Raw genomic sequence first — 27,148 nt, forward strand, 5'->3', positions numbered from 1 at the left:
CAGACTAGAAACACAAACCCACAGTTTGTAAAGAGATGCACTTGGATTAAACCGTGTACGGTTAGGTTTTTATAAAAGTTACAAAAGGTCATATTTTGCGGTTATTAAAGTGTGCTTCCCTCAGTCGAAAGCTCTCTTTACTTTCACGAGTTAAACCCCCATTTAATTAGATAATGGTGATTTTACATGACCCGGTACGGACTGGTTTTGTTCCTGTCTGTCCCTCTCCCACAGTGGTCTTCTCAGTGGAACAAGCACCACCTCCATGGTGGTGACCTGACGTTTGGGAGCAGGACCGAGTCTGGCCTCCCACCCAGGCCCCGTACCAGAGACCACTGGTGCCATGGGAACAAGTAGGTTCAACAGGTGAACGATTCACTCCTCAGTTGACAATTGTGCTATTAATTCTTAATTTTGTTAAGTGGTCCTTGTGAATCTGCTCTTGAATGTCAGCATTCCTGTGTGCGTTACTATTGCTTTGCCACCTAGATCCCTGAAGTCATCTTAACATCTGTCCCAAATGACAAAGAAAGGAGAAAAACGGGGCGGCAAAGTGCCAATTCACAGCACAGCGGGAATCTTATGTTGAGTGTTACAGCACAATTGATTAGAATTATTCTGGAAACTGCTGATGTTTTAAACGGTGGCTCTGATTGGACATGACGTCTTTAATTTAGCATATATATTAATCCATTTAATTTGTGCGGGAGTTACAGTGTCGAACGGCATCACAACCGTTGCTTTACAGAAACTATTTGTTCCTTTTGCAACGTTCTCTTAACCCGGCCGGTAACAATGGGCTGGCCAGTTTGGTGATCTTGTCGGGGTGAGTCAGGGATACTTACAGCAAGCACATCCTCAGAAAGGCCGTCCTTCACTGTCCTGCTTCAGGCAGCTGCAACAGATCAGATAAGAGAACAAGAAGGCTGAAGGCTGTTGTATTAATGGTCATCAATACGCTGAAGATTGAATCGTATGCACGTTATTAGCCTGCCACATTAACATAGTATTTTCATTTGATACCATCTCCGTTGTCAGGGTTTAGATGTCTCATAGTTTGGGTTTCCTTTTGTCTTACAGTTTTTTGTCTTACAGTACACTGTCTTATTGTCTTCTTTCTTTGTGTGGTGTTTTAAAGCCCACGTAAAATGTTCCCTTCAAGGAACAATAAAGATTGACTTAATGTAGAAAATGTATGACAAAAGCTCTCTAACATCTTCAAACATCTGATCTCGTCTTATGAGTGAGCTAATAAATGATTAAATGAGGATGTTAACATTCATCTCTATATAACAGGTATAACATGTTGGTCCCTCTCAAAACGGGTTGTCTGAGTGTCACTGACTCAGATATAATCCTATAATCTGTGATGACAGGCAATCCTTTCTCACGTAGCTAAACTGAACTCACCTTTCCAGCTAGTAATCCTCCATGTAAAGGAGAGAGACAGGTCAGGTCGATCGATACACAAAGGCGACCGGGAGTTTGGTCAATTTGATTGGGATTGGGATTAAAATATATCTTCTATCATTGCGTTCATGTAAGGCGGTTTCCTATTTCATACTGCTGCCAACCCTTGTCTCTCTGATGATTCAGGGATTATCTTCTGGTCGCTGTCAATGAGAAGGTGCATTGTGTCTTTGTGTGCTTTAAATGGTACACAAGTAAATACACAGGGATCGGATGAGATTACTGGCTCTATAAATTGTTTCTACATGTTGTGCACACTACAGTTTGAATCATACAGATACCAACTTTTTGAATCCCAATCTCCCCCTGTCTGTCGGCCTGACAGGTACGGCATTGTGTCAGACATTTTATCGGAGGAGCCACGCCAGAAGATCGCCAGCTCAGGACTCCATAACGGCCACAGTTCCCTCAACTTCCGACTGCACTCGCCCTGCCACGCCGAGACAGAAGACAGTAGGAAGAGCTCGGGAGCCTCTGCTGCTGTGCCGAGCACAAGGGGACAAGGAGGGATGAATAACTACAACGGGAAGATTCTGACAAGGGGCTCCAGCCAAGTACGGAGCCGGTTTGTAAAGAAGAACGGACAATGTAATGTTCTGTTCACCAACATGGATGAAAAGAGGCGGCGCTACCTAGCTGACATCTTCACCACCTGCGTGGACATCCGCTGGAGATACCTGCTGCTTATATTCTGCGCCAGCTTTCTGGTCTCGTGGCTTTTCTTCGGCATCATCTTCTTCAGTGTCTCCCTGGTGCACGGGGACTTTGAGGAGCAACCGATGGTGAAGGGCGACGGGCTGGCGGTGGCAGGGCTGCACGGGCCCACCTCTGGACACTCATCTGGAGGGCCGACACCAAGGATGCCCTGCATACTCCATGTCCGCGGCTTCGTCGGGGCGCTCCTGTTCTCCATGGAGACACAGACCACCATTGGTTACGGCTGGCGCTGCGTTACCGAGGAGTGTCCGGTCACTGTGATGACAGTGGTCGTCCAGTCCATTGTGGGCTGCATCATTGACTCTTTCATGATTGGAACCATCATGGCTAAAATGGCACGGCCAAAGAAGAGGAACCAGACACTTGTGTTCTCCAAAAATGCTGTCATCGCCCTGCGCGATGGCAAGCTGTGCCTCATGTGGAGGGTCGGCAACCTGCGGAAGAGCCACATCGTGGAGGCTCATGTCCGCGCCCAGCTCATACGTTCATACGTCACAGCTGAGGGAGAGTTCATCCCCTTGGAGCATATGGACCTCAATGTGGGCTACGATGAGGGCACGGACAGATTGTTTCTAGTATCCCCGCTGGTTATAATCCACGAGATAGATAAAGACAGCCCCTTGTACACTTTAAGCCGATCTGATCTGGAGGCAGATGACTTTGAGATTGTCGTTATCTTGGAGGGGATGGTGGAGGCCACGGCCATGACCACCCAGTTCCGTAGCTCCTACATTGCCAGAGAGGTCTTCTGGGGTCACAGGTTTGAGCCTGTGATCTATGAGGACCAGGACCGCTACAAGGTAGACTACGCTCGCTTCCACAAGACCTACGAGGTGCCGTCAACGCCCCACGTCAGCGCTAAAGAGCTCGAAGAGGTCGCCAGCCGGGCCTCCTCTGCCGCTTCTGCCGTCCCGGCCTACAGATCCACCCAAGACTTGATTCCCAGATCGCTGAGCGCCTTTTGTTATGAGAACGAGGTGGCACTGAGCTGCGGGGAGGACGAGGATGACATCTTCGACGCCCAAGTTGTGGGGAAGGAGAGGGCAGAGGAGAGGAAGACTTCAGTGTCTGTAGACTTCCAAAATATGTTCCAGGACACAGCGACCATGACATCAGGCAGTCACAGCGTCATGTGTGTGCTGGACATGGACAACAACCAGATGGAGTTTGACATCCTACAGACGGCCATCCCTCTTGATCCAGTGTCCTATAAGAGTGAGCAAGACATTTAAAGATTGTGTTGTGTCCCTCTTATATTTCACCCACAAATCCTTTCAACTTCTTCTCCAGTGAGTTTGTATTTGCATGTCCAGAAATTAAACCCCCCCTTTGCCTTGTCTGTGTTGTTTTACGTTTATATTTGTTGGGTTTTTCCTCTCAATGAGATTAGAAATTACAAAACAGAACACACATTCCAAAATAACTTTTGGCCCATCTTGAAGAGCCATAATGATCAACCAGACTCTGCAGGAGGACAAAGGATCTCAGGCTTTTATAAGATTTCATAAACAAAGGAAAGCACAATGGCAGTATAAGAAATGTTTGTGTTTTGGTCTGTTTGTACATTTGTATATTTAAAGAAACTACTTTATTTAGGAATTTAATTTGTTTTGTGGATTTTAAACCAGATATTTATGAAAGCAATAGCAGTTAGTTTTTGTCAAAGAGGACTGAGCTCAAGACTGAAATTGTGAATTTTTAAGATGCACTGTTTAAATGTATGCTTGATAATCTCCATGTTGTACATGCCTTAAATAGTTAGTTCCCTGCAAAGTCAGCTTTTTGCACATTTGTGAGACTGCCTGTTTGGTTAATTCATTTCCGGTAATTCATTAAAAAATTCTCTCTTTATAGTTCAAAGATCTTAAGAAGAGTATAACTCATATTACTTTACTAATATTTATAAATGTAAAGCAAAGTAGACCCTTTGTTCACCTTATGGTAGGAGTAGAAAAATAGGAGAGCAAAACACAGAGCGCCTCCGATTTATCACATGGAAAGGATGCATGCGGCCTAAAGTGTACTCATTGTCTTTGATAGGAGAAAGGCGTGAAACCATTGTAAAGCACAACAGGAAACAAAGGGACGGAGGCTGAGGAGTGCAGTGTATTGGGGCCGTGGGGATAAAGTCAAGTATATGTCAGGTGAATTGCAGTGAAGCAAACAGTAGACATTTAAAAATAGTTGCCCTCTGTTTTGCGGGAGCAGCAAACCAGCAGGTTCAGCATACAAGGAGAAGCAGATGGTACCTATAATTTAACATAATTTTACTGACAGTATAATCAAATGTCACACTTTCTCCCATCTGGTATAGTTCAAACTGAACTGAAACCAACAAAAGTTTAACTTCCGTGAGACCACGAGTTACAAAAGTACTGTCGCCTTTAGATGGAGTCGTGCCGCTATCAGAATAGTCGACCTGCTGCACCGGATCATACTGCAACTCTTATTCTTGACTTTCATTGTTGTTGTTTTCTGGTTTTATTGCTTTAAGTGTTGTGGGCTTTCAATCAATAAATATGGCCGTGAGAGATTGACTGTAGGAAGAAGTTTTCATTGCAATATTTGCTAAATATCTAGAAACACATTAAGAATAACATACACTGCCAGCCAAAATGAAATTAGCATATTACATTTTACATTTCTCTAAAGCAATGTATTCAGAAATGTGATATAAATAACTGCTATAAGTACTTTTAAGTAATATAGATAACTCTAAGGAGTATGTATTTCTAAGTATTTTGTACGTTTCTAAATGTTTAACTGTTCAAAGATACAATCACATTCTTTTTACTGAGTGCTCCAAACATTTTTTCACATGGTTTTGAATCTTTCTAGAAACATCTGCATGCCCTGTGCGTGGGTACTGGCTCACTGCTCCATGTTTTACTGAGAAACCTAGAGGAGCCATCGTTAAGGTCATTAGTTCCACCTGTGCAATTTCTGCCGGGGCCCAGGACGATGGCTCACATCCTAATTTGGGCTTTATTACACGCAGCTGTGAAAACGTATGCCGACAACTTCAGAATTAAAAGCAACAAATACACAGAGCAGTATGTTTAATTGACCTTATTCCCACCCCAAAAAATAAAAAGGTACACTACAGCTGACTGTCTTTCTTATACTTTTATTATCTAATTTGAGGTTATTCATAATGGAATTACCATCAAATATTTTTGGAATAAATAAATAATAATAATCAAAAATGTTGACTGTAATGTTGGTTTTGGATTGTATAAGTACTTCATATTTGACCTTGGGTACAGAAGGGAAGCCAACTGGGGTGCAGGACTGGGGTTAACCCACTGTTAATGCCATTTTGTGAAACAGAACTTATTTTGTTATCTTTGCTTGCTGCTTGTATAATTCTAGTGATAAAGACGCACTAAGCTAACTATTGTCCTAACTGAAATAAGATGAGAAGAATATAAACCTCACGTACAAAGCACTTTATTCTTCCTTGTATACCTTATTGTCGCAAATAAATATTTATATAATTCTGGTTGTTTTCTTTTTGGAAACCTGGTAAAAGATACATAAAATGCATTCAATGCTTAAAATAAATACTCTTTTCTGTTGCAGCTATAGTGCTGGAGCTCCACAGCCACTAGATGCCTCTGCAGCCATTTGTATTGTAGAGAAGTTCAACACACTGAACCACGTGCTCCCTCTAGCGGTGTACCATGGAAGCAGCAGAGGATTTCAAACCTGCATCATGAAGTCTAAACTCAAGAATGATTTTTTTTAAAAACACATTAAGATGATAACCAATACCCCATAGAACACACGTTGGATTAGTTTTCGCCTGCAGTTGTGTGTGTTAGTATGAAAAGCTAAAGAAGCTTGTGAATGAGGAGGGAGGGCTGACTGCTCACACTCGGGGGCATCGCAGCATGGCTGAGGCATCTCACAAGACACCGCATAATGGTGCCCTGATGAATTCTCAATAAACACTGCAGATGGCTGATGCTGAACTTATCTGACTCATATTTCTAAAAATGGCTTGTAATTTATTAGAAGGCCACACTGGGTGCCAATTAGCCAATCAGTCCATCATGTATAGGTAGAAGAACACGTGTGCTCTACTTGAGAAAAATTATATTTAGTAAATATATTATTGCTGCCTTTTCCATGGTAATATAAAAATAAATTCTAAGCTCCACATCCCTGGAAGAAGCCATTTTGTGCACAAACCCCATTTCTATTCAAACTAGATTATTGGAGCATTTTCTTTCTTCTGATTTTCTGCAACACAGCCACAGTTACTTACGCACATGCACAAACCGGTGTATGGCTGTCCAGGTTCAGAGTGATACCTTCACTTACAACGCTGCTCTTTAACAAAGGTATATATATAGTCTTGGTCAAAAGCAAGATACAAACAATGTAAACGATCCATGCCTCGGACATGTAAGACATCTCATTTGGACTCTCGTCTTAGAGGCTTCCAAACTTTATGACTCACTGGTCAGCAAGGCTACGGCCACGGTCTGCAAAATGAATGTAGAAAACTGTTTGTGCAGTGGAGGTCCGTGACCCTCTGCTGGCCGGTTTCAGTAATAAGGTCAGAATTTTGAATTTGATCTTGATCTGTTGACGAAGAGGCACGAGTTTCAAGACAAACTGGTTCAAACAAATGCCAACGAAGAAACCAACACATCGCCCGGTATGCCCAGATGTGCCCAGACGTGGAAATATTATCAGTCAATAGTTTTATAGGAGTATGCAAAAACTATTTGTCTTAAATGATTTAAAATAGCGGAACATTTAATAGGACACAAGCAAACTACAGCATGTGGCTATGAAATAAAAATGTTTTTGTGTTTTAAGTCTGAGAAGAATATTTCAAAGTTATGTTTTGTGTACATTTTGTTTCATTGACATTGTAGCTGTATCTGCATGGTTAAGATGGGCCTACAGATTCTCGCTCCGTTTTTGAGCTTTACTTATTTTGAGCAGAAGAAGCAAAAGACAAAGGGGAAGGATTTGAGCGAGACACTGAAGACACCAAACCTCCGAACATTAGACTTGTTGACAGGTGGATCAGAAGTATCTATCAGGGGAATTTGGCTTTTGTGCAGTAATTCCAGTGCAAATCTCAGGTGCTGCTTGAAATAAAGACTCCTAAGGAATTTAACAGAGGGTTCAGCGAGGCTTCACCTCGATGCAGACAGACTCATTGCAGCTTATATGAAATGTGCTTTGGGGAGCATCCGCATACTGAGCAGCTCACTGCATGTCCTGACCTCTGACATCAGCACTGTGTTTCGACAAAAAGCACCCACAGCTGTGTTTGCAGGGGTACTTTCCTTAGACCAAAATGTAAAGTATCTCCATTTCCCCCATAATTAAGTAATTTCTGTCCGGATTTTAATCAAGTTAAAACCACCATGTGTCGGCCTAACAAGAGACTTCGCCCTTCCAGGTTGTCCTGTCTTGATCTTCCTTTAATTACACATCCTCCATCCCTGTCTTGTCAGCTCGTCGCTGTTCCCATGCCCACACATCGGACCTCTGAACCTCGGGAGAACTGGAGAGGCATTTCTGTCGGTGGAGGAGAAGATGAAAAGAGGGAAATGAGGAGGAAGGGGCAAGCTGCTCAGTGACCGCAGGCCTGGAGGCTATCGGCTTTTCATTAGCCGGTAAGTGAGTGAGTGAAGGACTGGGATCGGTGGAATGGTAAAATAGGAGAAGCCATGCTGGGCCATGTCGGCTATTAGGGTGATTTGGGGGTTCCCACTGACTCCCATTGTACATTGTCTCCGAAGTGAGCAACCGAGGCTCAACAGTGAGCCTTTGTGTGGGGCATTTAACTGCCTGTTAGCATGCTAATTATTGGATGTGTGCGTGCGTGGGTGTGCGTGTGTGCGTGGGTGTGCATGTGTGTGTGCGTCCATCATCTTCTCGACCTTTCCATCCCTCCGTCTCTCCTGGGATTTAAACTCCTCCAATTCCTCTTCCCACGTAGACTCTTTCCTATCTTTCCCCCCTAGGCATTAGTGCACCACTGATCTCTGTGTGTTACTGTTTTAGCCCCTTTTCAAGCTTGGTCCTTTTGTTTCCACTTTCTTCTGTCGTCTTTATTTCTAAATCTGTGTGCTCCCAGTGTTTTATGTATTTTTTATTTTTTATTAATCAGCTGCCTCTGATTCTGCTACGCTTGAATCCGCTTCGCTCTCGCTCCGACATTTAAACAAGCCTCTCTCACAGTCAGCGTGGGACATTATCCTCACATTTAGCTGTGGAAAAATCCCATTTCAGTCATGCCCCTCTTACATAAGGGACAACTTCTCCTGCAAACCTTTTCGGCCATCTCTGCTACGTTCTAACCTGTCTCCCTGTCGTTGTATCAGGGGTGTACAATTACAGATTCCAAAGATATTTTGGGCCAGAGAGAGCCTTCCTTGAAGAGAGCAGAACGAGGCTGGCGGCGTGCTTTGCAAGAGTTGGTCGCAACAACGTGAAACACGTTCAAAATTAATCCAAAGGAAATAGTGGAGGGTGTTTCTGTTATTTTGTATACTGTTGAGTTGTAGTGGATTTTATATACACTTGCACATGTAGATAAGAGAGGTTATGTTTTAAATTAATACATAAAGAAAGTTATGATAATTAATTTGAGGAATATTCTGAGGAATGTATTATAAAGCATAAGAGAGGATTACTGTTTTATTATTCTGTTTGTTGATGACAAATGTAATTATTAATTGTATGATGCATGAGAATGAATTATGTTTTATTGTTTAGTTGAAAGGGATGTCGATTGAAACCTGAGATGTGGCTTTTATTCTGAAGGCAGGATAATAGGTTTTATTCTGAAGGGAAACTTCCTGTCATTGACCGGAAGTGTGAGCTTTGACCCCGCTAGCTTATCGATTGGAACTAACCCTCAGGTGTGAACCTTATGTCTTATTCGCTGGTCAGCGTAGCATGCTGTGTCTCTGAAAGGTATTTGCATGAATACCTCCACTAACCAATGGGAGCTTAGCTCAGCAAATGGACTGCGAATAAAACTAATTGTAAGACGTGAATTTGGTCTCTTACGTGGTGACACCAGACAGAAACTGCTGGCTACGTCAGGAGACTGTGGAAGCGAAGCCATGTGAGCGCGTCCGGGCCGGGACTGTATGTATACAGATGACTCTTGTTTGTTATGATTAAATAATGATTATTATATATCTCTGGCTTCGGAGCTTCTTCTTCCAAGCACCAGGCAGCTCGAGATTCTCTGAACTTTTACAATACCACTGCTTTATATTACACAGGTGTTTATTTAATTGGGTCCAGGTCTTGATTGGTAGCCATGTAGCACCCCACGTATACATGTGCATCTATTATGTCTCTTTATTAAGATTAAGATCATCTTTCTTTATTGGACTCCTGTTTCAGAGACATTTACAGAGGTCTTCAGAAAACCGTTTGGACCAATCACTCCAACTTTTATTTTTAGACTCAAGGTCCAGTACAAAACATGAAATAGAATAAAATACATACAAAATCACAAGTAAAATACACAGACCTACGAATGCCTTATAAATAGACAGATGTACCAATGTCTCCACAGCTCGTAGCACTTAGAACTAAACTTTATGTTTGATAAAAACATGATTATTTCATTTTCAGAGTCACTAAAAAAAAGAAGAGGCTCAATTGACATGTTCTCTTGTGGAGACGCCCTCCCTGCCATATCATCATGGCCTCGGTGTGGGTGATCTCCTGCTGGACTGCATACACGCTCCATTAAGCCTGGACTTATCATTTAGATAGATGTTTTATTATTGCTGTTTTTAAAGATGATGACATGATTTGTAATGCTCTCTGAAAACATATACTTTTAGTTGTTTCTCTTCCTTTCTGCATGTGTTCGGAAATAGCACTGTTTATGCAATATTTTTCAGCACTATCTTGTGTTGTGGAGATGGGAAGCCATCCAATAACACACACACGCACGCTCGCACACACACGCACACACACACGCACACACACGCTCAGAATATAAAGGTCAGGTTCAGCCTTTGTGCTGCATACTTGCAATAAAAGTAAAATATGCAAAGATAAATTCATGCCAGAAGGATTCCCGGCCGTTAGCAACTTTTGTCACAAAAACATTCCACAGAACACATTAACTTGGCATGTCTCGTCATCCAGACGTCCATCACTGAATTGTATTTTAATGAGCTGTGCTTCATAGTCTCTTGCATTTTAATATGAACAACAAACACAATCAACGTGCTCAAACACTGTTAGAGACCACAAAGCTAAAACTGTAAGAAGGTGTTTCCATCCCGAGTCGCCATCTCTCCTCCATTGAATATCGATGGAGAGCCACGTCCCATTCAGCCGAATGGTGAACACTGCTGGTGTCCATGTAGGTTAGTGTGTCAACCAAACCAATCAACAGGCTCTGATGTCACTTGATGTCGTTGAAATAGAATTATTGTAGCTGATCAGAATGAAATACACTTGAACAGACACAACACTGATCAGTAACAAGCGTCTCTCACTGACCACAACAAGGGCGGCTTTGTTTGTTGGGCCTGATAACTTGAACCCTCACACTGATGTTATTTCTGATCGAGATGCTCGTTTAGACTTAATGTGAGTAACTGGGTTACAGGTGCTGCAAATAAAAGAAAGGTCCATTGCTCAAGCAGTTAAGTTGTGCTGCAATGTATATATGTATTTATTTGCTGTGTCTATTCATGAAAATTAATTCACTGTGCATCATAAACATAAAAGAGCATTCGTTCACATTGTTCGCTTCCTCAGCTTAACTGCAATGGACTTGTCTCATGGCTGTTCGTCCAACTTTTTGAATGTATGATCCGTGTAAATTAGGGGATTTGTCATGTTTATTTGTTTATTACAAGTACTCTCTTTGAACTAGGTCAATAATCTTCACGTGTTATACTAATTTATGCTCATTCTTTTCAGTTTTAATGGGCAATACACTTATTTAATTGTCTTGTGTCGTCTCTTGATTTGTTGCCCACATTATGCTTGATCTTTCTGTGTGTGAAGGACTTTTGTTTTTCCAGTGTGCACCGAAAGGCACTGCATGCACATGTGACTGTCTTCTTGTTTGTATGGCTGTTTGTGTGTGTGTGTATGTGTGTGTGCGTGTGTGTGTTTATGTGTGTGTATTTGCCTGTCAACTGTTTAGTACACAGATGCATTTCTGCAAGTAGTTTGCGTGTCTGCCTGTATATGTGTGTGTGTGTGTGTGTGTGTGCGTGTGTGTGTGTGAGCAGCTGTGGGCCCTGTGTTTGAACTCTAGCTCACATGGGCAGAGCGAGGGAAGGCCGCAGGGTGAGAAGGCAATGGGAGAGGGGACTGATGTCCGACAAACTCGCCATCTCCCTCTCCCCTTTCATCTCCCTCTCCCAGCACCGAACAACGAACTCTTTCATTCAGGCATCTTTGCAGCCAGCCACCCCCAGACCCTCGAGGCCCCCACCCGTTCACGCTGCTTAATTCAATGTTCCGAGAAAAACTCATGATTGTAAAGTGACTCTGTTACCCTCCTCCTTTTTCCATATCTCCTCCGAAGAAGCATCACCCCTCATCCTGCCCCCACCTCCCCCCCCCATCAAAACAGCTTCTGTCCTGTAAACACAAAGGAAGTAAAACCCAGGTCAATCCGCTCTCAGAGATGGACGATACAGTGAAGCATTCGATGATTGGCACAATTAAGATGCTAGAGCATTAAATTACTGGCATGAAAATGATGTTACATTACGTATTGTCAGCTCATCCTTATGCAAGACATTAGTTTCTCAGAATCAAGAGTTTATCCATTGAGGGACGGAGAAGAATGACTCAGAGCAGCTCTCCATCTGCACAATGACATAACTGAGCGACAAAAATGACCTCCTATAACTCCTTCATTGAAACATTAACTGGAAAGTGAATTCATTCCAGCTGCCTACGTTTCTACTCCACTTGAATGACTCATCAGAGCTTTAAAACAACAATGATTATATCGACAATAAATAGACAAAACACATGTCGACATATGGTAAATAGACAACAATGCTGTCTTAGAAACAAAGCATGTCAAAATACACGCAGCACATACTGGAGCAAATTCATTGCACAATCTGTCTGATTCAAAACTACCCATTATCAGTCAGATACAAGTCTAACGTGAGCCATTATTATAGTTCTTCCATGAGCAAAATATTTTCACTCCACGCCACTTTATTAGGTCCAGCTTAAATGAATGCAGACACATGCAACAGTCCTGCAGTACAATTTTACTTGTTTTTGTTGTTCAAACATTATTTGACTTTAAGGTCATTTTGTAGGCTAATAAGTGTGTATTTGTCCACCCTCATTTAAATCAATAGGGTGGGCAAATAAACACTTATTAGCTGACAACAATGTCAAACAATTTATCTTACTTGAGTAAAACTGATCTGCTCTGATCTCCGCAACAGTTAAATATTTAACCTCTGGTTGAAAATGTTGGTGAAAGAAGTATTCACTTGTTTTTATGTTGATGTTCTGTTTTAATGTTGTTCCTATCTTTCATGCTTTTATCTTTTATCCTGTATTATTTTATTGTAAGGTGACCTTGGGTGACTTGAAAGGCGCCTCCAAATAAAATGTATTATTAGTATTATTATTATTCACATCAACAACTAAATATAATACCACCAAGAATTGTGTTAACTAAAGTATTGGGACTAAAGATGCTCCTCCTGCATGATTGTATTATTGTATACTGTTATATAATTGGTTTATTAATAGTGTTGTATGATACCGTGGAAGCTGCATTTAATGTTGAATTACACTTTGAAATACAACACTTTATGTTTTGTATGATCGTTCCTAGCCAAGCGAGTTAAAAGCACAACAATTCCCTCCTAAACGTAGTTAATACGCAGAAATATAAAGAAGCAGGAAATGGACATTTTCAAGTGAAGCACAAAACTCTGTACAGTACTGGAGTGAATGTACTTTATCTGAAATGCACATTCTTGTTCTCAGCTCGCAGGATCTCAAGCTAAATTAGATATTTAATGAGAATTTTGTTTTGTGTCCCGGGGGGAGATTGGTTCAAATCGAGAGGCACATCAATGCTGTGTGATGCTCTCCCAAACAGCAACCAGTCAGACAGACGTGCAGCAGAAACATCCCAACAAAGGACGCCCTTGTTCCCAGATGAATTCTTGAACATCATTTTCTGCATTTTCCTGCAAACGACTCAATCTCCACGTCCCTCGCCTCTCATTCCGCCCAATTATCATTTTTCAAGCATGTCCCCTCATCCTACAGAGAATGGTCGTTTGGGGGGTTTCCACATCTCGCCGTGAAATCTGCTGACATGTGTCGGGATGTGTGAGGGCTTTTACAGACAAAGTCACCGACACACGAAGAGAGGTGGACTTAAAAGAATAACGCAACTGTTTTTTCTCCGAGAGGGAGACAGGAGACAGTTGTGAGGGACACAGGGGCAACATTGAGGATTATCTTAGTCTTCCTGAATCGCCCCCTTATTTCTCTTTACCCTCTTGTTGCCGTCACAGCTGCAGCAGGGCTCTGCGACTGCACAGCTTTAGGGGCTGGTCCTATTTGGTGCAAAAGGGTGTGATGCTTATCAGTGTGTTAATGGCTGCTCAGTGCATCTGTGTCTAAGTGTGTGTGTCTTAAGAGTTGGCAATGTAAACCTGGATTGATGGCTCTGAAGGTCAAAAGGCCACGTGACTTGACAGAGCATCAACAGCTGCGTGGGCAACGATGAAAGTCAAAACTTGTCATTCACATCATCCTTTTTACCAAACTCAAATATCAAATGTGCCAGATGTTATGCATCTTAAAATATAACACCGCCCAACAGAGATTTATACCCTCTAATGTTAATCCACAAGTCTCAACAGCACCACGACTGTTCTATCACGGCCATTTTGTGATGCTTGAACTTCAACTTACTGCAATTAAGATGCATGAAACCTTTCACTTAATCATAAGGGGTGACACACTGCAATCTTTTGTAAGTCTCTTAGATATAAACCAAATGCATCAAAGTGTTTCAAACCAAACACCAGCATCAACAAGTGAGTCAGAATGATCACAGCAGTGCTTTGAGCTGATGTTCAGACAGGTATAATGTATTCTTATTTAGCGTGTTAGCATGGTCCAGCTGAGGATGACGGAAACGTCAAGATGTGCAGGTATTTAGTCATAAGCAAAGTATTGGGGCAAATTGCAAATGTGACTAAATGTTGGTTCTGGGTGAGAAAATCGGGCATTTCCAAAGTGATGACATTGTTCCTGAGCAGGAAGCGTCCGAGGAGACATTAGGATGCATCCTCTGAGCACCATGGATATGTGTACCAAAATTCATGGCAAATCCCTCCAATGATTGTTGATATATTTTACTAAATAATCCAATATCAACCTGCCTGGTGGGGCAAAAGGTAAATTGAGGGTATCGCCAAAGTTGGGAGGAGTAATACTCTGGGGACCATGATTGTTCTAAGGGCAATCAATCTGACAGAAGAGATATTTTAGTCTGGACCAGAGTGGTGAGAACCAATTAGCCATGCAGCAATATTGAAATGAAATAATAATAATAATTGAATAATAATTAAATACTGCATTACTCCCAGAAAGCAATACAATACAAGTTTATTAATTAGGGTATATTCCGCTTAAAAATGCACCTTTCTGCAAACATGCATCCAAACACTACAACGCTAAACGCAGTATGAAGAACAATAAATGAGCACAATACCAACTGCCTGCTGGGAGTGGGAAGAGGAATGGAAAGTTCTCAAAAGCAAGTAAAGGGATGATTACAGAATACCAGCAGAGATCAGCAACAGGTAACTAAACTCTCCCTCTACGTCTCACCTGGGACCCTTACCCCAATACCCCTGCCCCTCCAACCACCACCTCAACCCCCATATATCAATTTCCTTTAGATGTTCCCCCTCGCACAATTGAAGTAACTAGAGTATTTCCTTTGGCTGGCCAGTGGAGATATGGAGCAGAACAGGACAATGGGCTATTCATTAAGGTAGCACACACACACACACGCACAGAGACACACATGTCTTACCCCATTCATCCCCACCCGACCAACACCAGCACCGGCCCATCACACACATATTTACCAACCCCTCTGTAACATACATGCATGCAGACATGCAACAACACACACAGTATGCACACACACAAAGCTCATGCAAATACATTCACATGCACACATATGCACACACACAGACACACACACAGACACACACACACCATCCACCTCACTCCCCAGCTGCAGTGAAAGCTCTTCCAAGTTCTTGCCAACCCCTCACACATAAACACACACACATACACACACACACACACACACACACACACACACACCCACACACACACACACCCACACAGTTCCTACCCCTCCTCCCTCACCAGTAACTCAGAGAAAGACAAGGCGAAAACAATATAATAGGAACTGGTGGCATGAAGCACAAAGGCCGGATTCACAGAACGTTCGAGAGGGGGACCTATTTAAAAGTAACACAGCTGCATGAATTTATTAAGACAGATGGACAGAGCCATGAGCTCAGGAAGGTCTTGTGAAACGGTGGATCTTTTATTTATCACCCGTTTGAAGGTTCTGTGACAATTTAATTGGGGATCTAACTATTATGACTATTAGAGAATAATCTATAAAATGATAGAAGCTCAGTTACTTTCAGTAGACGACCTTTCAGAGGAAAAGCCTCTAAAATGGAGAGATGGTCTGAAGAAGAAGACTGAATCCCGACCAGCTCCAGCTGTGTCGTTCTATGATTGACCCTGACTCTGACCTCCCTGTAGGGCAGGAAAATAAATAGGAATCCCATCAGTATCTCGTTATTACTGCCGTTATTCTGAAGGAACTTGGAAGCTTGAATGCTGCTTTTATTTCAAACTATAAGACAGAGTTGACATGGTTTGTAATAACTTAATAACTCACAGCCCACCTGATCTCTCTGCAAGCTTGACTATTACTTCAATGAGCAAATTTCGGACACACCTGCCCAGCCCTGCCCTGCACAGGTGCATGCAGGGGGGGGAGTGAGAGAGAGAGAGAGAGAGAGAGAGTCTCAGAGGAATGGAGGTGGACTATGTTTGTGAGCAAGAGAGGAATATAAGCATGCAGATTTAAGAAGCTACAGACTTTTCACAACCCCACACTAACATCATTCCCCGGTGCCTCCTGTGAATGTTGGTGTGAAACTGGCACAAAGGGACACAACACATCACACGCTCTGGATTTGGATTCGAGATTCCGTGCGGTGGGAACACTATTTTTGAACTCTTCCATTGCACAGATAGTTCAAAGGAAACAAGTAACGTAACAAAATGTGTTGTTGAAACACGTTCGATTTGATCCTTTTGATGTGGCTGCGAAATCAGTTCGGATTCATGTTATTATTATTAAATCACAACAAATATTTTTTCTATTTTTATCTGGTTGAAATGTATGCTCCAATTGTCCCAGTTTGTTAAATTCTGGGGAAAAAATTACATTTATTGCATATTTGTGTTTTGGTCCTTATACATGTTTAATAGAGAGTGACATCACCTGGCACCAACAAATCAGCCAATAGGAGGCAGAACCTGTCTTTACCTGACTGGGCTCACACGGGTTGGATTATAGAGCTCCACATAAGATTGTTTTGGAGTCGGACTGTGAAGTCAGGTTGAGTGTGTGTGCGTGTGTGAGTGTGTATATCTGAGGTGATTCTAGCCCAGGCTGGTAGGGGTGTAGACCCCGGGGCCAAAGGTCAAAGGACCGCATGGCCTGTGTCAGGGCCCTGCTTTGACGTTGCCGACTCACAGCCTGCTGACCTTTAACTGTCACCCTCCATGTGCTGTGTGTGTGTGTGTGTGTGTATGTGTGTGTGCCTCACAACAAACTACATCATCTCTGTCACATGATTGAGTCCGTATCATTAGCACTGCCTGTCAGTTTCTTCTCTGGGTTCTTTGTTGATGTTGTTGCAAAATAATTCTGTTGATTATAATTATCTTCTCGTTTCGTCGACGCAGCAGAATATTTACTTTGAAAAACAAAACTTTTTAATGAGCAGAGTGAGTATCACAAGTTGCATGTATATTTGCACAGTGAAACCAAATGCAGAAGAATCATGGGTTTAATTTTCGGTGTTTTTCATGTTGTTTTTTTAAATTATTATTTGTAAACGTGTAATCATTATTTCTCATCAACCTAATAAATGTATTCATGCCAATAATCTAAAAGATGCAACTATTGTTCACTGGGAGCGGTTCAATAATAACTGCCTATTAATCCTTCAGGTGGCGGGCCTTATTTCATTTCACCGAGACAAACTTCTTTTAGGTTTTGTGTCGTTTAACATTTTCGATTTAGTATTTTGAAAGTTAGGTTTTTAATTGTATTCTAATTATAAGCACAAGTGGACTTTTTAAATATGGAGCTAGACAAGGCTTTTCATACTGAATACATTGTTTCCCTAATACATGACAGAAGAATGAATTATCTTTTAAATAAGAGACGCATTCATAATGTTTTGGCTCATGAGAATTTCATAAGCAGCTACTAAGGCAGACTTTAAAAAAAAGAAGTAAAACACGTTTCGATCAATATTTGTAGCACTTGTGCATTGTCACTAGCATTATCATAAACCCATTACACTTTTTTTCTAAACGTTTCATCAATCTTTATTTGCTTTATTAAATTGATCTCATTCAAGTCATCCATCATTTCTCTGAAAGAGGTTATTTAGGAAATTATCATTACAAAATGGATGCTTCTTCTCTTTTCTCAGGCCTGTAACTAATTGAGGTTTCTCACTGATAATTCTGACAAATAACAAGAGGTTCGTTAGAAAACATCGGCTATTTTTGTAGCGTTTGAAATCGACCCGGGCCCTGCTTATAATTTAATCAACAGCACCCTGTGGACACGAAGCACGTGGATAGATCATTCATTTACATGTTTAGTCCAAACGGCATCATTTCAGGTGGCAATGTATGTGATATTTGCGCGCTCGCGCTCAAACACGCACACACACACACACACACACACACACACACACGCACACACACGCCAAAACAAGCACTCACGTCAGACCGAGGCCGCAAATCCTCCGCTGCCTAGTGAAATCCCCGGAGTGTCTGTCTGAAGATTCCCGGCCTCGAGCTCGAGGAGCCGGACAGTCCCACCACAGCTCGCCCGGGGCTGAGTCGCCGCTCCTGGAGCATTTTTGTGTATATGTCAGAGTTTGCTGAGACGCGGACAAAGAGTGACGGTAGAAGGGAAGACACAAGCTATTCCCTTCTCTTCTTTTCTTTTTTCACATGCACAAAACTGCTTTTTGTTCCCCACTTCTTTCTCTCTTTTTTTTTTCATTTAAGGGGGAAGGGGGTGCTCGTTTTGATCACATGATTACAATTCACCTGAGATAAAACAAAGGGCGCATGGGAAGGAGTGGAGAGGAGGAATCGGACAAAGAGATGCACTCATGGTTGCAGGATTCCCTTATCGCCGTCAACATTAACTGATAATGGAAAAAAAAGTGGCGATTTCTGGATCGGGTGCCAGTGTGTCGCATGGCGGGGATACAAGGGGTCATTGTTGTGCAGAACAGCGCTTGTGTTTGTATCCGTGCGGCCCATAATGTCCCCGCTCCTCTCTCCTTTCTGCATCACAGTTTGGTTTGAAACGCGCTCCGCGGATCTCAGTCAGAGGCGCTAATGTAATTGGAAAACTCACATGAGATTCGTTTCAGTTTTACTCATTTTCTTCATGAAGAAAGAGAGAGAGAGAGAGAGAGCGAGAGAGAGAGAGAGATATGACCATTATTTCCCCTATTCCAAGATCACCACATCCCAGTCATGACAATACCTCCACAGTGGTCCCTCGTGGATATATCATATGTCTTATCACACCCACATTTAAGGGCCTTTTAATTTGTGTCTGCATCTGTGATGTGGTGGTGAATATGATTTAGGACGTGCCATCATTGTGCATCACAAATGTGTGTTTCTGCAAAAAAACTTAATTTGTTCATGATCATGGTGCGCAAGTGTGCGCGAAATCTGACAAACATTTTCTCCATTGGCTGCATGTTGTTCGCGACTTGAACAGCATGGAACAAGTCTCATGAAGCGTTTATTGGTCTCCATTTGCTAGACATGACCAGGCTTGATAAAGCTTATTTTCATTTATATAATTTGTGGATCTTTCAGTGAAGGAAATGCCCCCGAGCATGTTCTGAAATTTAAAGGTTGGACACGAGAACATTTTTCTCAGCTGATAAAGTGTCCATGAAACTCCTGCAGCCGCATCCAAATAAAATGGTCATTTGGGGTTCTGATAAAACCCGGTTAGATCGTCTGAAGTGAAACAAAACAAGGCCTGTGTAATTTCTCAGGTGTGGAATTCGGAGAACACAACTGTACAAAACCCGAATGTGTGTGTGGATATAATCACGTCTCCCCCCCCCCCCCCCCCCCACACACACACCCTCATGCAGGTAAAACAGCCGGAGTAGTTCATGTACCGCATAAACTCATCTTGTGCGCACTTTCCTTTGCGTAAAACTTCCCAAAACGCACTTGATTATGAACTTTTCTCTACATTTTCTGAAGCATCGAGATTTTGTTTGGATAGATGGAGAGAGGGACAGAGGGAGGATGGGGTGGGGGGGGGGGGGGGGGGGGGGGGGGGGGGGGGGGGGGGGGGGGGGGGGGGGGGGGGGGGGGGGGGGGGGGGGGGGGACCAATCAGAGATCTACATGCCTGCATGCGTACGGCGCCTTTAAGATTTGTCCTCCCCATCTTTTTTTTTCTCCCTCAGCCTCATACAAGGAGCTCTTTAAGCCCCGGTACCGACACACAGAGCAGGCATTCATACTCGGGCAGCGCGAGCGAGGGGGCTCGGGAGCGAGCGTCACTTTGGAAACTCACGGATTCTCGTGCTAAACCGGCGACCTCCTTTTCTCATTACTGAAGTAAGGCGCTTAGCATTTCCAACTCTTTACTCTCTGCTGCTGGTGGCTGCTCTCACTGCGATTTGCACATTTCTTGTCGTCGGGATCGCAGAGAGGAACTCATGTAGTCTTAGAACCAAAGAATCGTTAACAACAACAACCATGAGAACCATTAAGACCTCTCCGCGAGCTATAGGACTGTGGTTTTTAGTTGCGCTTGTTCGTCCTTTACTGTGTAGAACTAACTGCTATGAGCTTTAAGAATCATACGTTTGGCATGGATTATTATTATGATCGCAGTCATGGGGAATCCTGTAATGATGAATTGTGTCAGTGCAACAAGTGCTCCTGTTTTAGATTTCTGGGTTTAATTTTCTCATATTGTTGATCGTTATTAGTTTGGACAGTCTTTTTTGACAACATTAAACATGTCCTACTAACGGAGGACACGGTAACAGTCTGTTTAATACGAAGGAAAGCTTTTTTAGATTGTTTTAGAAGTTGCAGAGACTATGAAACAACTATAAACGGACATTATTGACATGGACTTTAGTGCAGATGGATAATAATGGGCATGGTTTAATTGCGACTTGTGCCGGTTTATTCTATGTATACTGTTGTTTTTGAGCTGTGTGGACCAGATGCCACTTGAAATCCAAGCTGTTGTAAAACTAATTGTAAAAAAAAAAAAAAAAAGACTAAACAAAAAAAAGGTTTCCAAACAAGCAAATTAAGGCCAACTCACTTGCAAGTCAAGCGTTGATAATGAGTTCACACAACCGGAAATCATTACGCAGAGTAAATGTGCTCAATTATGTTAATTAATAACAGGCACGATGTGTCGACAACACTTTAAATATTACATATCACCTGATGATAAATACACTGACCATATAGAAGACTCACTGCTGAGTGCATTAATCGCTTGTTTGTTCCTAATCTGAGGCGTTAGAATCAATGTGGTCGGTGACGAAAGAAATTATGACCATTAACTCGTCGATGGATTCTGGATCGTTGCTATTTGCGCAACGACGCGTTTGGTGCCTTTTTACGCACGAAGTTGCGCAGCCGGGGGCCTTTTGAACCGTGATGGCAGTCTGTGAGGGGGCCTTGCTGAGCAGGTGGCGGGCGAATATCGCTCTCAATGCACCTCAGACAGATGGGGAAGCTGTGCATGCGCCTCTGCGGGGAATTAGTACGACCCATTCTGATGTTAATTAAAGGTTAGCGTTCGGAACACGTTAACACACGACCCGAAATCTGTAATATAATTTAATTATCCTTGAAAGGCACATTCACTTACGGTTATTTTCCGTGTCTTATGCACACACACACACACACACGCACACACACACACACACACACACACACACACACACCTAAGCTGCCCGTGACAAGCTATTTCGTAATGTCGCTGGACGTGAGCGAGATCGCTAATTTTCCTGCAACATGACACCGGAGCAGAAAACAAACCAGCGGGCTGTGTGTGTTGCTTGGTTCACAGGAAGTTCGCTGATTTAGGACGTGAAGTTCGAGGCCGGGTGTTGATTTAATGGTCAAAAACAAGGACACATTTTGCTCCCGCCGATAGACCTGCCCCTGTTTCACAAACAGACTGCGTCTAATTCACACACGGGGTGTATATTTCCAGCGCCAGGCCATGTTTATCCAAGAACATGCAGAGCATCAATCCAAGGTCTGTGCTGCTGCGGCCTCATATCATTCCAACACTCCCTCTCCGGGGAGCTTGGAATAACTGCTAAACCTTAAACAGTAAGGTGTGTTGGGGGGAGGGGTGGGGGTTGCACAGGAGCCGGACCTCTGCAAATAAACCATACGTCCTTAGTTTGAATTTCTACGTGATTCTTTTGGCTCAGATTTGTTTCTCAACATATGAAGTTATTTTAATTGTGCGCATGAAAATATCTCCAACACTCCTGACATTTTAAAGAAGTCCCTCCAAGAGTGGAGTGAAAGGTTGATGCAATACGGGGACATGGCACACAAAGGGACTATTTATTGAGTGGAAATGGGGTGCGACAATCCTTTTTAGGCCCAGTCTAATGTTTTATGACCGTAATGGAGAGAGAGAAAGAGAGACACATTGTGAAAAAAAAAAAGAGGCCAAAATATTACCCAAAATGAAGTCTTGACTGATGTATTAAAAGCACCAACATAAAACAGCCCCTCCAAGCTGTCACACCGGAAAGGGACTTGATGTGTTGGTGAATGTTGCCTCGTGACGCAGGGGCCTTACCCTCTGTGGCTGCTTGCTGAACTGACGCTGCACATCATTCTGCTGTTTCAGGTCCTCACTGTTGGATTTCAACCACGGGACAAACGGAGGAGAGCGTGACGGGGAAGTCAGGAGGGAAGTGAGAGCGGGTGAGTTTGGCGCACAGTTGTGCTTTAGCAGGTAAACTGGGGTCCAAGGTGCGCACTGAGCCACCTATGATACCAACAACACGGATGGAAAGAACTTTAATGTGGAACCCTCACAGAGTTTTGCAACGGAGGCTGAGAGTAGAGACAGACTGGCAGTTCATATTATAACTTGGAGGAGGCCAGAGGGACAGATCAAACAGATCAGCAGTCAGCCGACACTCCGTGCGTCACTGTAGGGACAAACAGCAACAAGGACCCAGCAGGTAGAGCTGAGTATTTAGGAACAGAGCTTGCAACCTCTGCGCACCTGGGGGGGGGCTTGTGTGTGTCTAGGAAGATGTCCAGAGAGGAGCAGAGCATGTCGGACGTTGAGCTCAGTCCCGGCATGTCGGACGACAGTCGCTCCCTGTCACCGGGCCACTCTTCCGGTGCGGCCGGCGGGGGGGACTCGCCTCTCCACGGGCGGCAGCAGCCGCAGCTGGCGGGTCTGGACGACTCGGTGGCGGGCTGCTCGTCCATCAAATCCGAGGACGAGGACGACCGCTTCCCCGCGGGAATCCGTGACGCGGTGAGCCAGGTGCTCAACTGCTACGACTGGACCCTCGTGCCCATGCCCGTGCGCGTGAACTCCGGAAGCAAGAACAAGCCGCACGTGAAGAGGCCCATGAACGCCTTCATGGTGTGGGCGCAGGCGGCGCGGAGGAAACTGGCCGACCAGCACCCGCACCTGCACAACGCAGAGCTCAGCAAGACCCTGGGGAAGCTCTGGAGGTGAGGCGGCCGCGCGATATAGTCCGCATATTGTCACGTCACTGTCATGTTCAGTTGAGGCTCACATGTGTAGGCAGCCGGGGTACAGCAGGCCAGTAGTGTAGATACATCTACAGCTGAGTGCCGGGCTTTTTGTTAGGGGGACAAAGGCCAGTGTCACCAAGTGAGTGATATCAGAATCAATGCAACAGGGTAATCCAATATTGTTGTATATTTCCCCAATAATCAAAAGACTTTCAAAGAAGTAACACCACAATCAGCTGATGTTGTATATTCCCCCAATAATAATTTCAAAGAAGTATAATCAGCTAATTACTAAAAAAAAACTTTAAAAAAAACAATGTTTTCTTCATTTCCCTTTGCTTTTCTTTTGTAGACTATCATCTCTCATGAATATTCCTTCAGGCCAACTTAGACAGGAGTTTGTGTACTTTTAAAGAAAATAAACTGTTAAAGCACACTGTAGGTTATTCTTCACAAGCAGGCCCCATTATTTATTATGTTTTATCAATAGGATCTTTTTAGTTTCCCTACAATTATGACAATTATCCAACAAGCTTTGGCCTGTGATCATTTGGTTTCAGTCATGTTTTTTCTCTTATTAATTATTGTATTTTTTCATAAGACATAGATGAGACCTTGTTCATGGGAACATGTAGCAAGACATTCCAACACTCCCTCATAGGATTTTTGCTAAATGTTATGCTGTAATTGATATGCAACGTATACATAAACTGCATATATACAAAATAAGGGACGTTTTTAAACACAGCTCACCAGTTGAGAAGTATTTGTATGTTTTGAGTGTGCCACCGTCACATATTCCATATTTCACACACCATTCACTTACTGGCCGTGTAGCTGAAGTAAACGGCTCCCGAGGGAATCCAGGGAATGCTCTCTGCACACATTTTAGGTTTTCAACCCTCAAATAAAATAAAGGGGATGGCAAGATTTCCTGTGTCATTTCAATTAGAAAATCTTTTATTGTGTCTGAGTGAATGCTCGAGCGTCGAGCACCACCGCTGCCTCTTGATCCCGCTTTCAGGATGCATCTTTTGACCCGTATTATTTAATTACTGTCCACCAGGTATGGCATTAGATGCAGCTGTGCAGAAGTAGTGGATGAAGCGTAACATATTGATCGGCACTTAAACATTGATCACACTTATTGCTGCAAAGTATGTTGCCGAGCACATTGCTGTTATCTGTGAAAGATCAATTTGGCCCAGATACCGAGTGTTGGTATTCTTTTTATTCTTCCTCCAGAATATGAAGCCATCAAGATTTAACCTCAATGTGCATTTTTTAAAATTATTATTCTTAAGTAGAACTTATTTAGTCAAATACCAAAGTTACCATGTGATCAAAATATCTACACACCTTTTGCATTATTGTGTAGTAGAATATGAGCAAAAAGCAGCATTGAAACTTTTCTTCTCTTCTTTATAGCTTTAAACAATCCTATCTACCAACGTCTTTTCCTTTTGCCCAAGGCTTCTTAACGAGAGTGACAAGCGGCCCTTCATCGAGGAGGCAGAGAGGCTGCGGAAGCAGCACAAGAAGGACTACCCTGACTACAAATACCAGCCACGACGCCGCAAAAGCGGGAAGCCCGGTTCTGGGTCAGGCAGTGAGGCCGATGGCCATTCAGAGGGTGAGGTCGGCCACGGCCAGTCCCACTACAAGGGCCTCCAACTGGATGTGGCCCTCATTAGGGCAGCCGGGTCCCCTCTGGCAGATGGGCACCACCCTCATGCTGCAGGTGGGCTGCAGGTTCCCTGCCACGAATACCTCACTGATACTGTTTCTGTCACACGGTTCCCACATTTGGGATACAACTGGACAGTGTGGCACACCGATACATAAAACTACTGTAACTACATGTTCTCTCGTGTCTCCACAGGTCACAGTCCTCCCACACCGCCTACCACTCCCAAGACCGAGCCTCAGTCTGGGAAGGTGGGAGATGGAAAGCGGGAGGGTGCTGGGAACGGGGGCTCGCGGGGTGCAATGGGAGCGGAGGGAGGCTCCGGTGCTCCTGGATCTGGTAAGCCTCACATCGACTTTGGTAATGTGGACATTGGTGAGATGAGCCACGAGGTGATGGCCAACCTGGAGCCTTTTGATGTCAACGAGTTTGACCAGTACCTTCCCCCAAATGGACACCCGGGGGTTGGGCAGAGTGCTGGGGCAGGAGCGGCTGCTACACCTTCCCCAGCCTCTCCTTACACCTACGGCATCTCCTCAGCTCTGGCAGCGGCCAGTGGACACTCAGCAGCCTGGCTCTCCAAGCAACAGCAGCAGCAGCCGCTGCAGCACCACGGCCCATCTCTGGGCTCTGACCCCTCCAAAGCCCAGATCAAGAGTGAGGCTGGGGGCACCGGGGGTCACTTTGCAGAGGCCGCCTCGGTAGGTTCCCATGTGACCTACACCCCCCTCAGCCTTCCTCACTACAGTTCTGCATTCCCCTCACTGGCCTCCAGGGCTCAGTTTGCAGATTATGCTGACCACCAGGCCTCAGGGTCGTATTACGCTCACTCCAGCCAGGCCTCGGGGCTGTACTCTGCCTTCTCTTACATGGGGCCCTCCCAGAGACCCCTGTACACCGCCATCACTGACCCAGCCAGCATGCCGCAGTCGCACAGCCCCACGCACTGGGAACAGCCCATCTACACGACGCTGTCGCGGCCATGACAGACAACGAGACCAGAGAGCACTGGTGCAGGTTCAGCCCCCATGTCAGACCCGAGGAGCAGTGGCTACAACAGCAGTGTTGGTGGCAACGGTGGTAAAAGTGGTCTGGGCTGGGGGGTCTGGGCGGGCACCGGGGGAGTCGGCAGGGGAGGCAGGAGGGGAGAAACCCTCTCCTGCCCCTGCCCAGACGCAGAAGTGCTGTCGCAGCCCAAGGATGAGCTTGGAGCGGGGTGCTTTGAAAGCGCGGTTGATTATTCGGGGCACTCGGTGCGGTGGTGACAAACTGTATCACTTTACACCCACCATCAGGTTAGATAGCAACAGGATTGACAGTGTTCACAAGTGGTTAAGGACCGTGTCCCTGTCGGCTTTGTGCATCGGAGGAGGCACTTTGTGGTCTAAGCCCCTCTCCCTCAAGCCACTAGGGGTCCGTAGCAACGGTGCACATTGAGAATTGGCAAGACTTCGATCTCTCTTGTCACGGGTGTGACTGAGACGGAGACAAATTCATCCGATATGAAATCGTTTCTTTTTTTTTTGTACAAGAAGGATGCAGTGCCAAACTATTTGGCCGTGGCCCATTCACTTCTCAGGCAAGATTGACCTTTCAGAAAACAGATGTTAAAATGTATTGCTTTCAGAAATGAATGCAACAAATACTCATGTAATTCTGTTCATTTCTGAGTCACATTTTGTCCTTAATTCACTTAACATGCCTTTTGTACACACAACGGACATGCATGGAAGCAAAATGCGATAAAACCATGTTAAGGGTTTTCTTCATTTACATGTATATTTAGTGAAACAAAAACTCATTTTTATGATTACTGATTATTATCAGGATAGTTTATACGATCTACTTGAAATTACAAATGTACGTTTACTGATGCATACAGATTTGAGATATTTGTAAAACGACCAAAGTTTTGAGACCAACACTTGAAGAAAGAAAGCGATTAAACAGACGTTTCTCCCAACGTGACATCCTGACATTACATAGGGAACGAGTTTCTCTTAGTGGTCAACATTCTTTACAATGTGACTTATTGTAAATGCCTTAAAATCATATTAGTGTCAAAAGCTACTTTTGCCTCTTTTTTTAATTTTTTTTTAGAAACAATGGCACTGAGTGTGATGATTTTGAT

At 43.8% G+C, this 27,148-nt stretch overlaps 2 protein-coding genes across 2 annotated transcripts; both read left to right on the forward strand.

Annotated features, from left to right (window-relative positions):
* Positions 1–343: 343 nt before the first annotated feature.
* On the forward strand, positions 344–3,419 carry LOC117734788 (ATP-sensitive inward rectifier potassium channel 12). The gene is made up of 2 exons (XM_034539055.1): positions 344–366; positions 1,796–3,419. The coding sequence occupies exons 1-2, from the start codon at positions 344–346 to the stop codon at positions 3,417–3,419; spliced, it is 1,647 nt and encodes a 548-aa protein (XP_034394946.1).
* A 13,985-nt stretch (positions 3,420–17,404) lies between these two features.
* On the forward strand, positions 17,405–26,054 carry sox10 (SRY-box transcription factor 10). Its single transcript, XM_034539091.1, has 4 exons — positions 17,405–17,421; positions 22,869–23,306; positions 24,803–25,071; positions 25,213–26,054. Coding segments are annotated over exons 1-4 (1,500 nt in total). The 5' UTR covers positions 17,405–17,419; the 3' UTR covers positions 26,004–26,054.
* The last annotated feature ends 1,094 nt before the right edge of the window (positions 26,055–27,148 follow it).

This window comes from Cyclopterus lumpus, chromosome 8 (genome assembly GCF_009769545.1).
Source record: "Cyclopterus lumpus isolate fCycLum1 chromosome 8, fCycLum1.pri, whole genome shotgun sequence".
In the NCBI taxonomy this organism is placed as follows: Eukaryota; Metazoa; Chordata; class Actinopteri; order Perciformes; family Cyclopteridae; genus Cyclopterus; species Cyclopterus lumpus.